General features: G+C 42.8%; 1 protein-coding gene across 1 annotated transcript; it reads right to left on the bottom strand.

Moving 5' to 3' along the window:
• Positions 1 to 1,549: 1,549 nt before the first annotated feature.
• Positions 1,550 to 14,409, bottom strand: LOC143013411 (zinc finger protein PLAGL2-like). Its single transcript, XM_076167033.1, has 2 exons — positions 13,657 to 14,409; positions 1,550 to 5,866 (listed from the first exon to the last, which is right to left on the bottom strand). Exon 2 carries the CDS (start codon positions 5,440 to 5,442, stop codon positions 4,153 to 4,155), a length of 1,290 nt encoding a protein of 429 aa, XP_076023148.1. The 5' UTR covers positions 5,443 to 5,866; positions 13,657 to 14,409; the 3' UTR covers positions 1,550 to 4,152.
• Between the last annotated feature and the right edge of the window lie 245 nt (positions 14,410 to 14,654).

Below are 14,654 nucleotides of genomic sequence, written 5' to 3'. Positions count from 1 at the left end.
GAAACCTGCATTTTAGTGGATTTCAAACCAACGGAAATGCAGGAACAGTACTGAACTATCTGGTGTAACAATTGGTTGACTAGCCAGCATGATATCCATCCATCCTGTGTGATGTCCATATTCAGTCTGGAATGTCGAACAGGGTGTCAACTTTACTGACACAAGGTCACTGAAACACAATCACAAGTCCAAGTTTATGTTCCCACTAAGTCAAGTGTTTCATGAAGCCATGTTTATCTACAACACAAAATCCCACTAAAGCCCACACATTCCATCAGAAAGACCAGGCGCTGCAGCATTTGAATGGCTTAGGGCTGCACATTTAGTGTTCTTTCTCCAAATGTCAAGCTCAGAAGAGCCTCTTATTTTAAATAATTCCCTTAAAGTTGGAAACCCAGATACATCAATGACCTCAACATTCCAGACTGAAGACAGGGGACATACATGATAAGAAAACAAATGCAATGTAGATTGCCAGGCAACATGGTATTTCTTGTGCTAGAATAATTCTGCTCTAAACTAATCTCACTTTAAAAACAGATAAAACAACCAATAAAACAACCTACGGAGCTACAAAGTATATGTGCTTGCTCTGAAAAAAATAAAATCCTACACAGACATCATCTCTGCTGTTAGTTGGACAGTAGCCTGTCACTTTTTCTGAGGTAGTAAATAAGTAGAAATATCAAAGGCAAGAATAGATTATGTTCGACTCCGTCCTTCTCTAACATATCCCCATCATTCTGTGAAGGTTCATCACACTCAACCAGGAAGGAAGATGTCTGAGAAGCTAAAGGCATGCAAGGCTGCAGTACACTTCATCCCCCGCAGCCCAGAACTTGTTCATCAATCCAGAACAAGGGGAGGATCGCTTTCAGTTTCACTTCTCTCCATGGAGAAAGGACACAGAGACTCAGTCCTTGTCTGACGCAAGCATGCCAGGCAGAGTAGCTGAGTCAGAGTTACTAATTTGGTGAAATTCTGACTGGTGTGTCAGATGAGGTATACTGCGGCCTTTACTCTCCCAGGCATATCCTCAACTTCCAAACCAGTACAAAAAAAAAAAAAAAAAAACTTAATTGTTGTATTCTAAGGATTTGAAAAAGATCTATCGCAAGGTAGAGGTAGAAAGTTTGACAATGCCTGTTGCTAAATAGTTTGAATTCATAAAATCTACCTTTATAGTTTCTATCCAATGGCACACAAGCCAAATAACTAGAAGCAAATACAAATAAAAAAATCTGCATGTTTGAGGTAAATAGGGATCAATTTCATCCTTTATATAAATGTAATAAGTGCTTAAACCCAGTTGAGAGATTAGACACTCTTAAAGAGGCACAACAGTAGCATTTTAAGACATCGGTGCAACACTTTAAGGTTTGTGACAATGCTAGTGATAAAAGTCCTTCAAAACACAGCAAATGTAAGTAAGGCAGAAAGGAAAGCACCCAGTTTACTAACAATGTTTCTCTCTATATATATCTTCTTTCCAATAGCACATCACTCATCCACACCTGGCCAATTTCATGGGGGAGTTTTCAAAATAAGAAAGCTGCTTGTTGGGATCCATAATGTGTGTCGCTGCAGTGTGAAACATTAAAGGAAATATGACAGGTCAGGACTGAATCTCGAATGAACAAATGTTTCAGTTGTCTTCTTATATTACTGTGCTGGCTCCTGGCAGCAGCATGGAGGCAAGGCAAAAGGGAGGGTGCTAGAAACGCAAGAGATCCAACATGAGACTCAAACAAACAGGAATAGGGTAAAGAAGGCTAAAAGTAGATAATATGCACAAGTGCTTTTGAACCACTGAGGTGAAATTGATGCTGTTAAGATTCAGATTCACAGTTGGCAGCTCACATTTCAAACCTCCTCTTTCACTGGGCTGGATTGAAAAAAAAAAAGGCATATGCACCATTTCAGACTTCCTTTTGTTGCAACTCTCACCACGCACCAGATTGCCATGTCAGACATAGCCAACTCGAGTCATTAGCTTGGCCATCTTCAACAAATCACTATCCAAATTTCTGTGGTAGGTGGGTTGGTGGGGGTTCATTGAGAAAATAAATCTTTTTTTAAACCTGACTTTCTGTGCATAAGTTTTAAAGCTGATCTAGGCCCATCTACACCCCACATAAAAATCCCTACCCATGATCCACACCTCTATCCAGACACGTTATCCTGATGAGGAAAGGCACGTTAACTTTTGCAGCTACTTTAAAAATGACTGAAATTGTCCATGGAACAAAGAGGAATGACAAACCACCTAACAATTGCATACTGAAAGTCAATCAGAATTCAGCTGAATTCTGATAATGAGAACTCATACTAATGGCACGTAAAAATGTGATACATGTCATTGTTATGTCACTATATAGATTGCGTATCTGGATACATAGATTGTATTTAAATGTAAATGTAGCCCATTATGGCAGGGCAGATCAAATCAACCTCAGCTGCTATATGAAGAAGCGTGGTGGTGCAATACGTCATTACACATAGGTAAAATTAGCTGCATGTCACATAAACAGAAGGAAAAAATACTTTTTTTTAGGTGAGGGAAGATCAATAGCATTTGGGTCCTCCTTGTCTTACTAGCAGAACCTTTCAGCTGAGAAGCCATCACTACAAAAATAAACCTTCTGTGAAGACCTGTAGGCATCTCATGTGCACAGTGTGCAACAATAACTTTATTTTTTCACTTCCAATATGTTGTCTAGTGTAGTAGTGAAACATGTATTTAAGGATGCAGGTAGCAAAACGGATAGATTTCAACTTATCACAGAGTGGCCCGAAGTGAGTTATAAAATTGCAGCATATCAGGCAGATAATGGCCACTGGCCTCTAACAGCCACTATGCACTCAGTGGCGTGACAGGTTTTATCCCATTATGGTCAAAATGATTGTTAAAAAAAGATGCTTGAAGTTCACTAACTGACTGAGGGGTGATTTTAGTAGTTTGACTCATTAACAGTAGTGTAGCAGCAGATTTCTGCATTTTAACATTTTTCCCTCCACACACTGGCCCACAATGCTGACAATGGAACGCAAGTGCATTTAGAGAATTAACAACACAAACAAGTGATGGCAAACATTACTAAAATGTAGTGTTTACAGTTTGTTCCGCCATGCTGATTTGGCTTCAGTTGATCACTGCATTTTATGATTTCTGTGTAAGAATGTTGGACTCAAACGCATCATCTGAATCTGAAACGTGCACTAATTAGATTCCTATAATTGTGTGACATTTTGTTCTATTAACGTAAAAGTCTTAGTTTTCATCTTGTGAATGTTGTAACTTAGCTCTACAGTTCAAATCAACTGTAATTAGATAACAGATACTTAAGGCTTAATAATTGCATTAAACAGAAAATTATATAAGACCAACAAATTGCATGAGAAAACTGGATTAATGTGTGTTATAAAAATAAACAATATCTGTATTCCTGCTGGTGCATGTGATCAAAGCAATGGTAGGAAATTGTTTGAGTTCATAGGACTGTTCATCTACAGTATACATTGCAACATTAACTGTATATTCTATTGAATTTGACCAAAAGGTGTTTTGAAGTTATCCGATTTTGACATTCTGCATGCATATTCTATGATTTTCAGCAACATTGACTTATTCAAAAAACAAATATATAATAATGCGTACAAAACTTTCACACCCTGCTAATCCTTTTGAAGCTCCAATATTGAGTAATAAAAGTCAAAGTTTCCAAGGATATGTAATGAAAGCGATTTCTTCATATCTCTTTCCTTATTCAATTATTCCTTATTCCTCATCTTATTCTTAAATTTTGACACTGCAGCATTTTACACGTCATCTCAACTATCAGTTTGCTGAACATTTGTCAAATGTGTAAGTGCAACTGTTGGTTTGGCTGAAGAAGTACTCCGTTTTGGTTGCAGTGAAATAATCCAAGTTTCTCTGCCTCCTTTCAAGTTACTTTTTTAAATCATGGGGTAATACTGATTAGGTGAGTTGTTGTGTTGAACAAAACATGAGATTAGCATAATCAGCACTGACTGGCTAAAATATCACACTTGTTATACAATAATGATGCCAATGTTTTGCCATTTTCATGAAATACAAATTATACATGGAAAACCAACGTTTGTATGGTAGGTTTTTGAGGAGAGAGCTGCTTACTGCTGAAAGGCCTGGTAGTAGTGAGGTAGAGAGCTTGAAGTGCTCATAGCAGGACTGCTATATGCCTGAGGTAGCTGACTGTGGTTGTGGGAACCAGGGCCCTGGGGTGCGTGAGACTGGGGAGGCTGGAAGAATGTGAAGGGCCCTGGAGCCTGGGAGGGCAGTCCGGTCGAGGAGGATGTTGAGGAAGCAGAGGTGGTGGCTGATGAATAGCCCATCACTAAACCCCCCATACCCATGTGGGCACTATAGGGAGGCAGACTAAAAGGCAAAAAGCCCAGCAGGGGCCCAAGGTCCATGTTAGTGGTGCAGGACAGCTCAGATGAGATGGCAGGGCTCCTGGACAGCAGGTGGGGGTCACCACTGGCACCCACACCATCGGCCAGCACCTCCCTCTGAGGGGAAGCAGCAGTGGAGGTAGAGGAGTTGACTGTACTCACATGAGGTGGGGGAGCACTTTGCAGGTCGAGCAAGAAACTGTCCACATCTGCACGGGGATATGAGGTAGATCCATGCGGGTACCTGGCCATGTTGCTGTAAGTCTGCTGCTGTGGTGGCGCTGGGGGCTGCAGGTGATGGTGGTGGGGGTGTGGGGATGTGGGAGGCATGTGGCGGCCCATACCCATGCTTGAGGTCAAGGAGCCCTGCACAAGACCATGATGGCCCATGCCTGGGACAGGACTGGTCATTGAGTAGGAGTTGTACATGTCCCTGGAGAAGGTCTCCACGGGATCCTTGGAGACAGAGACCATATCAGAGGTCACAGGGCTGGGCTCCTCTTTCACTTGGCACTGAGTTGCAGGTGTGGGTGTCGCCATAGAGGAACTGGATGTAACAGGCGGCATTAACCCTGACTCTTGGGCGTGACTCTTCTTCAGGTGCCGAGTCAAATGGTCTCGACGGCCAAATCGTTGTGCACAGCGTGGGCACAGGAAGTCCCGTCGGCCAGTGTGTACGACAGCATGTCGACGCACGTCCTTGCGAGTGTAGAAACGGCGGTCACAACGTTCACATGAGTACTTCCTTTCGCGCACTGGCACAGTAGCACTTGTATTGTCCTCTGATGGTGGAGGCCGGTCAATGTGGCTGCCAAAGTGCTCCAGCAAAGAGGGCGTTCCCTCTGGGCAGGGCAGGCCTGCTGTAGCGCTGTGTGCTGCCACCAAGTGCCGCCTGTATCCCAGCTGGGTGTTGTACTGTTTCCCACACTCCTGGCAATGAAAGAGCTGCCTGTTGGGTGGGTGGCTCTCCTGAAGCTGGCTCTTCAGATGGTCCTGCTGGTGAAACATGGTCTAGCAAAGCTAACAGTATTGGTTCTGCTTGTGCACAGACTCCAGGCAGCAGCCTAAGCAAACACCAATAAGACTCATGAGGATTTCCCAAGGAGCTGACCATCAGCGCAGAGACCTCTACGTGTCCTGTTAACTTACAATGTTAGAATTAATGGTAAGTGCTGTTTGTTGAGTGTTGATGACCTCTTGCGGCAATGATGAGTGGTCTGTCCTGCCCTACTAGAACGAGCTTGATTCCAACTCTTTCTGTGACAGCAGCTGCCATAGCAACCCCACCAGGGCTGTGTTGATCTGACTGGGTCTTTGCGTTTCCTGAGAAGAGCTCTTGTGTCGGTCTGCAGGCTATTTTAGTATTCAGCAGCCTCAAATTCCACAATCACAGCAGCCGATACGAATTAAGCCGCTAAGCATTTTTACAGACCTGTAAAAGAAAAAAAGAAAAACGCAATGTCACATCGAGCAATGGAAGAAACATACCTGATGTGGTGTGGACTGGACAGTTAATATAACCAGAGTGTATCTCACAATGTTCATTCCAAATATGCTGATTTAAGTGCATAGGGACAACCCAACATGTTCAAGTCATAAGCAAGTCTTGAGTCTTAACCTTCAAGTCTCAAGCAAGTCAAGTCAATCCCTGCTATAAATCCAGCAAGTCGAGACCCTGGTTTAGAGAAAGTCAAGCCAGTCACAAGTCAAGTCATACGAAAGTCTGATCTACCCCAGTTTCCACATTGAAATCAGTTAAAAGACAGTAGTCAGGAAAAGTTGAGTTTATTTTTTGAACTTTCATGAAAACTGTTGCAGCCTGCTTACACCTTTACAATCTGACTGATATTTACCTTTATTTGCCATTCAATAACAAGCCTACCTGAACAACAATGAAGATTGGGGAGCTGAAATTATAATTTAGCCCGATGGCTCGAGAGTGAAAAGAGAAGTACAAAAACAAAGATTGACATGTGAATGTGACGCTTCCTGTCCTGGCTCCCCTTCAGGAGGGTCTCCTTGACCTATTAACACATCTGTCTAAAGTGCTTCTCATATGAAACTATGTGATCTACTGTTTCTAACTATAACTTAATCAAAGCCAAATACAAGGGAGTATTGTATAAAATAAAAAGAAGTCTATACAAATATGCTAGCAACAAGCTGTTGTGCAACTTACAGTACAGTTGGTGTTAATGTCATGCTCATCAAAATGCATTTACTGCTTCAATGTCTTTCAGCGAAGGCAACTAGCAATTATATTTACAATCCTTCAAATCAATTTCTACGTTTTTACTGTCAATCGTCCTGTGTGTGCGTGCGTGCATCTGCTCTGTGTAAATGTTCATCGCCAATTCTGAAGAAAGAAAAGAAAGAAAGAAACGTACTTTATCCCCTAGGGCAAATTATTTTTCCTCACTTGGTTATTTTTTCTAGATGCATCACTTGTACACGGGTTAGGAAACACACAACATGCAGACACCACATGAAACACACGGTCCATATACAAGTTGATGATGATCGAGAGATGCAGAGTGAGGGGGGTCTTGCTCGGGAGCAATTTGGGGGTTAGGTGCCTTGCTCAAGGGTTCACCTCGGCAGTGCCCAGGAGATGTGCTGGCATCCCTCCAGCTACCAGCCCATCTTCCATTGTTTTGGTCCTCGTGTGATTCGAACCCGCGACCCTTAAGCTTCCAGCCAAGTACACTGCTGACTGAGCGACTGGCGCCCCCCAATACCTGTCAATTCTGATGTCAATTCCCCATCTTGGAGCATCTTCTAATAACTCCAAGAAATGGCCACACTACAAGAATCATGTCCGTGTTGGACATACCTGCGGTGCTTTTAAATCAATTTCGTCCACCTTTCTAATATCATCAACATTCACTTAGAGCGGGGGTGCCCAATACGTCGATCTCGATATTGGGTAGATCGCATGGCATTGAAAAAATCGTTAAAAGTTAGCCGAAACACCGGCAAGTGCGCCGTCAACAGCACCCGGCATCGTACTGACACCGGTCACTTGACCTCCCATCACTCACAGTATCGCGCACACTCGGCCTCGGCCCACTCTGCGGCACACACGACGCCTTGTTTATCACCGGCAGAGGTGTGATCTGACATTTCAATGCAGTTTCTGCAGTGGGAGTAGGGACATTGGCGTGTCACATTCTGTGGGCTCACAAAAAAAAGGTCTGCTGAGAAAGGAACCAATTTTGTATGGAAACCTCTTATGTACATGGCTTTGGATAAAAGCGTCTGCTAAACGGCGAAATGTAAATAAACCATGACCCAGTATAAGTGAGACTCACGCACACAAAAAAAAACATTGAGACAATGACCAGTTTTCTCAGCATAAGATGAATACTGTAACTACAAACAACGAAACGTGAACAAACCAGCCATCTGTACGTCTTTGTCTCTTGAGCGGTAGCAGCGGTAACAGAGATCAGTGTAATCATTTATTCGCTTATAAGTATGACCCTTCCTTCCTCTCCCTTCTCCTCTTGCTGCTCTAAGCTTTCTGAGTTAGAGAGACGGATTCGTCTGCTTGAGGAGAAACAGAGTAGCCTGAAAAGCCAATTGCTAGCCGCGGCAGGTCCTGCCAAGATAGCCAGCAATGCAGGTAAGACCACAGCTACTAGGAAGAGCTCAATAGCTAGGTCGGCCAAGGTTCACTACCTGCCAGGTCACAGGCTCTCAGAAAACCTGTTGACACTCGTCTGCTGAGGTTCAAGACTCTCCAATCGTTAAACTCACTCCATTGAGACTGTGCTTCCTCGCCCTACCACTCCGTATGAGCCTTGCTCTAATATTTCGCACATACGGTTTCCTGTTTACAGGCCATAAAAAAATCGTTGTGTAGTGTCAGTGCGGCACACTCGTTACAGAGGTGCTCATGTACTCTGACACTACCTACCACTCTTGGTTCGTGATCTGATTCAAGAGCATAGCCTTGACATGTTGAGCCTCTGTGAGACATGGCTCAAGGACGATGACCATATGCCATAAAAACGAGGCGTCTCCCCCTGTTTCACCCATGCTCATGCTGGACGCACCTCCAAAAAGGGTGATGGTGTAGGCTTAATTTTTAACAAGCCTCTCAACCTTGCCACCAGGAGATGGCTAACTTTTTGTCGTTTCAGCTTTTAATTCTTAAACCAGCAACTTCTAAGGCAGGAAATCAATCCTTCTGTTCGGTGGTCATCTACCGCCCTTCCGGCCCTTATACTAAGATCTTTTTTTTTCCACTTTTATAACAGACATGGTGGTAATATTCACCTCGAGAAATTAAACGACTCATTTTGTAAAGCTTTAACCCCCTCATTGACTCAGTGGGCTTCTCCCAATACATGCAATATTTCCCATTCCTCCCACATTATTGGATCATTCCCTCATCATCTTCCGTGTCGAGGGACTGATCTGTGACAAAGGCAAGCGGAATGCCTTCTTTAGCCGTGCTAGAAGTGCTAGCGTCATTAACCTGCTTGCTGTGGAAATAGTGATTTTTTCGTTTCACTTTTTTTCCCTTTCTGTTGTAGCCACACGTGATTGGTCAAGATGTGTGGGAGGGGGCGGTGTGAAGCGCACCCCCATAGGGCGGGCGAGATGGGGCCACTGAAAGTCTTCCTACAAAAACCAAAACATACTACGGGGGCTGTCCATGATTTTCGCCAGCAAGTGCACGATAGAGAGGAGGGGGGAGACGTTTGACATTACATGCTATTACAGCTTCTTACCTTCCGCAGTGGGCCTCATCAACAAGGCCAACTGTTCTGATTGTATGGTCTTCCATTGACCATATAATCAGATGGTCGGATGGCCGGCGCACTCGGCGGTGCCGGCGGCGCAAAAAATCTGAGGAGCCGTTCGCGACCTGAAAGAGCTGGCTCTTTGTAGTGAGCTGAGCCACAAGAAAGCCAAAAGAAATGGCTCTTTAAAAAGAGCCGAAATGCCCATCACTAGGAACTACCGCGAGCCCTAGAGGTATAAAAACCTAATAAGGCCTCACTGGATACTCCAACAGACAACATGAACCCCCCTTACCAGCACTTTGGAGTCTATTGCTCCTCTAAAACAAAGGTCCTGCAAACGGGACAAAGTGGCCCCTTGGTTATTGATTGCCATCCGGTTACGTAAGCAGGCATGCAGACAGTTAGAACGGAAGTGGCGTCTGACCAAACTAGAAGTTTTTTTGACTCGCCTGATCTGATAGCCTTTTAGATTATAAACAAGTACTTTGTTCTGCACGAGTTGGCTATTATTCAAAACTAATTAATGACAAATAAAACAACCCCAAGTTCTCTCTCTCTCTCCCCAACACAGTGGCACAGCTTTCGAGTAAACCTATAGCCACAGTCAGCTCTGAGTTCGTACTGAACGACTTCATTTTAGTTTTTTTACGAACAAGATTGATGATATAAAAACATCACTTGGTAACTCTACTCCCACTACGATATCACTTTCTGATGTCAGCCCTACAAGGGACCCTCTGTCTTGTACACTGAACCTTTTCGAGACAGTCTCACTGGCCAGTTTTAACAAGGTAGATGCATCCTCCAAGCCCACTACCTGCCTACTTGATCCTCTTCTTGCTAAAATTATAAAGGATCTATGCCCGGAGCTTGGGGCCTCTTTTCTTGAGTCATAAATACGCGCTGTCTACAGGGGTTGTGCCTGCTGCTTTTAAAACAGCCGTCATTAAACCCCTTCTAAAAATGCCCACCTGAAACCCAGACACCTTACACAACTATAGACCCATCCCAAATGTCCCTTTCCTCTCTCAAACTTGAGCGTCTGGTTGCAAATCAACTTACTGTTTACCTTAACGCAAATAACTTGCTTGAGCTGCACCAATCTGGCTTTAGGCCGCTACATAGTGCAGAAACTGCGTTAGCAAAAGGTCTCAAACAACCTATTTCTCACCGCTGATACTGGTGCCTCTTCAGTTCTAATTCTCCTAGCTCTAAGTGCAGCCTTCAACACTGTGGATCATAATATTCTACTCGATCAACCTTGAGACCCACATCGGCGTTCATGACCTCGCACTTTCTTGGTTTGGATCCTAGCTAATGGATAGATCTCATTTTGTTTCATTAAACAAAATCAATTCATCTTGCCACCCTGTGAAATGTGGTGTTCCACAGGGTTCTGTACTGGGCCCATTATTATTTGGGGGCGGCAGTAGCTCAGTCCGCTGGGTCGACAGCTGGGAAGCGGAGCGACACTGGTGTGAGTCTCCTGTGTGGTCCAAGTAAGCAGACTGGTAGCTGGTGAGTTGCCAGTTTACCTCCAGAGCACTGCCGAGGTGCACATGAGCAAGGCACCAAACCCCCAAATGCTCCATGGGCGCTGAAAAATGGCTATCACACACAAAAATACATGCTCTGTAATGCATGTGTTTGTGTGTGTGATATGTAAGAGGGGGTGCAAGAAAAATTTCAATTGCATGTAATTTGTGCATGCAACATGATAAATAAACTATCTTAATGTTAATCTTAATTTTCTATCTATATGCTCCCTCTCGGGAACGTAATTTGACAGTTTGGGATTTTCATTCTTATGCAGATGACACCCAACTGTTTAAGGATGCATGACTTTTTTTTTGCTTGTTTACGTTAATAAAACGGAAATGCTGATCTTGGGACCAAAGAAGTAGAGACAGAAACTTGAGAATCTACAAGATAACTTTGACAATGGTACCATCTGTTGCTCCACAATGGCAAAAGATCTGGGTGTAACATTTGACAAGGACCAAACTTTCAGCAGCCATATTAATGTTACAAGGGTTGCTTATTTCCATAGCCAGAAATGCTGAAACACTAATTGACGCGTTTGTCACCTCCAGACTGGACTACTGTAATGTTCTCTTCTCTGGTTTGAACTCCTCTGCTATTAAGAAACTGCAGCTTGTTCAAAACACTGCAGCAAGACAAACAAAAACCCGTAGATTTGACTAAATAACACCGGTTCTAGCGTCGCTACACTGGCTTCCTTTCAGTGCCAGGGCCGACTTTAAGGTTTTACTTCTTCCTTATAAGATACTACATGGCCTAGCTCCTGTGCATCTTTCTAACCTTATTTCCAAGTACGTTCCCTTATTTCCAAGTACATTCCTTTAAGATCTCAGCAGGCAGGCCTGCTTGTCATTCCGAAGGTCAAGACAAAGACCTTTGGAAATAGAGCATTTTCATACCTCTTTTGCTCTGGAACGCACTTACTGCACCCGTTACAGAAGCAGGCTCTCTACAGCTTTCAAATCCCACTTGAAAGCGCACCTCTTTTTGGTAAACTTCGATATCTGCCAAATGGTTCAGGAGAAACAGTCTCCAAATTGCAGGAAAGTGATAAGTCAATCCAGGTTAAACTCAGAGCCCAGACAGACTTTGTGCACTCTGGTTAGTGATAGCAGTGTAGTATGTAGGATGGGGCACATGGGGCAGATTTTTCTCTCGCCATCCTTCTCTAACCCTCTCACCTTACTTCCTTTGTCTCCTGATGTCTACTGATCACCTCTCTGGCCCTGGGCCCCACACCCTTGAGTGTGGGTCAGCTGTTTTTCAGCTCCATAGCTGTTTCAGGGACAGGCGACTGCCTCCGCAGAGGGACGTAGGGGTGACACCCCACCCATCCCATCTTCCTCCCAATCTAACCTCCCACCGGCTGCTCCACCAAGCTTGAAATGTCTGTTTACACTTGCAGGCACTCAGATATAGAGTCAATTTAATTTTTTCATTAAAAAGAGACTACAGATGAAAATGAATGAATCTTGAATCTTGAAATTAGCCCAAATAATTGAGTCAATTTTAAACCTAAAACCAAAGGTTAATTCTGCCATGGTTCTGACAGTTGAACCTAAAAACTATTGTATTTTCAGTGACAATGATGACATATTGAACATAATATATATTATATACATTTATAGATAAAATATATAAAAATACAACTCTCTTTGTCCATTAGTTTGTTGGCAGAGAACAACATTTGTTGCATTGCCGGTGGATTCTATTTTTCTGATACCATGCTAAATTTGAAGCTAAGCTGGTGAACCCTGGCATCACAGGCTTCATCAAAAGGGTGTTCACTGAAGGAAAGACAAGGGAAACCACATTTGATTGTGGGTCCAAATTAAACCCAGGATTTAATTCCATGTGAATGACCTACTGTTCCCTTACTTAGACTGAGTTGTATTTACAAGTTGATCAACACAAGTTTACCAGTTGTGACCTATACATGACCATTTAACTTTTTTGGAAAATGGCAGCCACAGCGATAAATGTTTGTTTTTTCAAGGTAAAAAAACACAACAGGTGTGTTTCTATTTTTGTTCTTGTAGAACAGACAATGCACAAAACAATTATAGTCATTTCTGTACAAAAAGCTAAACTAAACTTCTATCAGGCTGCATTTGAGCTTCACTGAAATGATGTAGTCTGAACCTGTACTTGTAGGATGGTGGCTCTGAAAGCACTGGTTGTTGCTTGTGGTGACAGTAGATATGAAAAAGGATATTTTTTAACAATTCAAAATGTGACTGGTGACTACATTTTCACTCATGTCCAAGACACAGAAGATTAAAAGAGAGTGAAAAAAGTGGAAAATAAATAAATAAATAACTCATTCAATACTTTGGGTTTTACCAGAATATAACCATAAAACTGGTTTCTCACTCAGTATACACGCAGGAACAAACATAAATACACAATTTTGATTAGCCACAAAGGCTGTTCATTTCTATAGCACACAGTCAATAACAATAATAAAAGCTAAACCTACTAAACTTCGACTTTTAATGCTAAAATGATTTAGCCAACAGTGAAATAGTTCTGGTTTAAACATCAGCGGGCATTAGGCAAAAGCAACATGAGTCAATTCTGGCTAATGTCACCAGATAATATGGTCACTAGTTAATCCGAAACACCCGGGCTAAATTTTGCTGTTAGCCTCGCCACGGCAACCCAATTTGCCTGTAGGCATGAAATGTGTTTGTTAAAGTGGGTCTTTCTTGATTAGTTGTACGGGGTTTGGTGTGTATGAAAGCCGTTGCGGAGTGCTTGCGAGGCGGTGGATGAAGTTAAAGAGTTAGCCAACCCAATCTGCTGCTTAAAAAACAAAAGATGAGCGCTGCACCAAGTTGTACTGGAGTTTGTTTCGGGGCAGCTTACTCTTCTCTCTTTTCCACAGCGACTTAATCTCTGCACACACGAAGACTCTACGACTTACCGCTCCGGCTTCAGCTCCGCTCCCTCTGTCACCCGCCATCCGCATCCACGGCGACATTTTGTAGCCACTTTTGCAGATATTTGTTAGAGATATTTATTAGAGTCCAGGCCTGGACTGCTGGGCGCCGCGCTTGAAGCCATGCATTCTGGGAGAGTGACGTCACACTCCGTGGTCAGGGGAGCTTCAGCAGGAAATACTTCGGTCATAGATGGATGTATATAGACAGATACAGAAGCAGTAAGGGTTTGGTCATCCTTCCCTCTGTTCGTGTTCTGGTCCATCCCTGATGTTTTCAGCAATCAGGCCTGTCTGTAAGATTTCTATCTTAAATCGGAGTGCTCAAATGCTGCACTCACAAAGAAATACTTGCTGAAAATTACACATTGGCGTGTGAAACTTTCAACTTTATGCCAAGCCTGCCATTTTCAGCTTGTATAGAGAAAAAAATATAAAAAAATAAAAAAATAAAGAAAAACTGTACATAGAAAAATCGTGCCCTGGCCAGGAATCGAACCCAGCATCCACCCACTGGGATAGATCAGTGCTAGCTACCGAGAACCGTGTCACTATAAAGGAGGGAATAACAGTAAAGTTAAAAGTATGTGATTATTTGCTCTCTGTTCTGCAGAGCATTTTCACAGTGCTACATAAATGACTACAGAATGCAGATAGTAGATTTCATGATTATACAAACAATCAGTCAAGCAGAGCATGCAGCTACAAACTGCAAGAATATCTTGGAACACCAATTCAACACTATACACTATGTCTCACTGAGATACAGTACATGTGAAATGACTAAACTACCACACATTTGCTTTATAAAAATATTATATATTTTATATATATAATACCCATATTATATATACCCATATTGTAAGAGCTATTATTATTGATACTGTTGCTATTGTTATTGTAACAGTAGTAGTGTTTTTTTCTGTTTTTGGTAATGCATCAGTAAATGACAGTTCTTCCTAAATTGTCCTGATCACACGAAA

Source organism: Genypterus blacodes, unplaced genomic scaffold (assembly GCF_046128005.1).
Source record: "Genypterus blacodes isolate CSIRO-AG114 ecotype Tasmania unplaced genomic scaffold, CSIRO-AGI_Gbla_v1 ptg000156l_1, whole genome shotgun sequence".
NCBI lineage: Eukaryota > Metazoa > Chordata > Actinopteri > Ophidiiformes > Ophidiidae > Genypterus > Genypterus blacodes.
Note: the sequence above shows the minus strand (reverse complement) of the source record. Positions and strands in the feature narration are given on the sequence as shown.

Excerpts from the sequence above, each read along its gene's own strand:
- LOC143013411 (XM_076167033.1), bottom strand. The coding sequence starts at position 5,442 with ATGTTTCACCAGCAGGACCATCTGAAGAGCCAGCTTCAGGAGAGCCAC.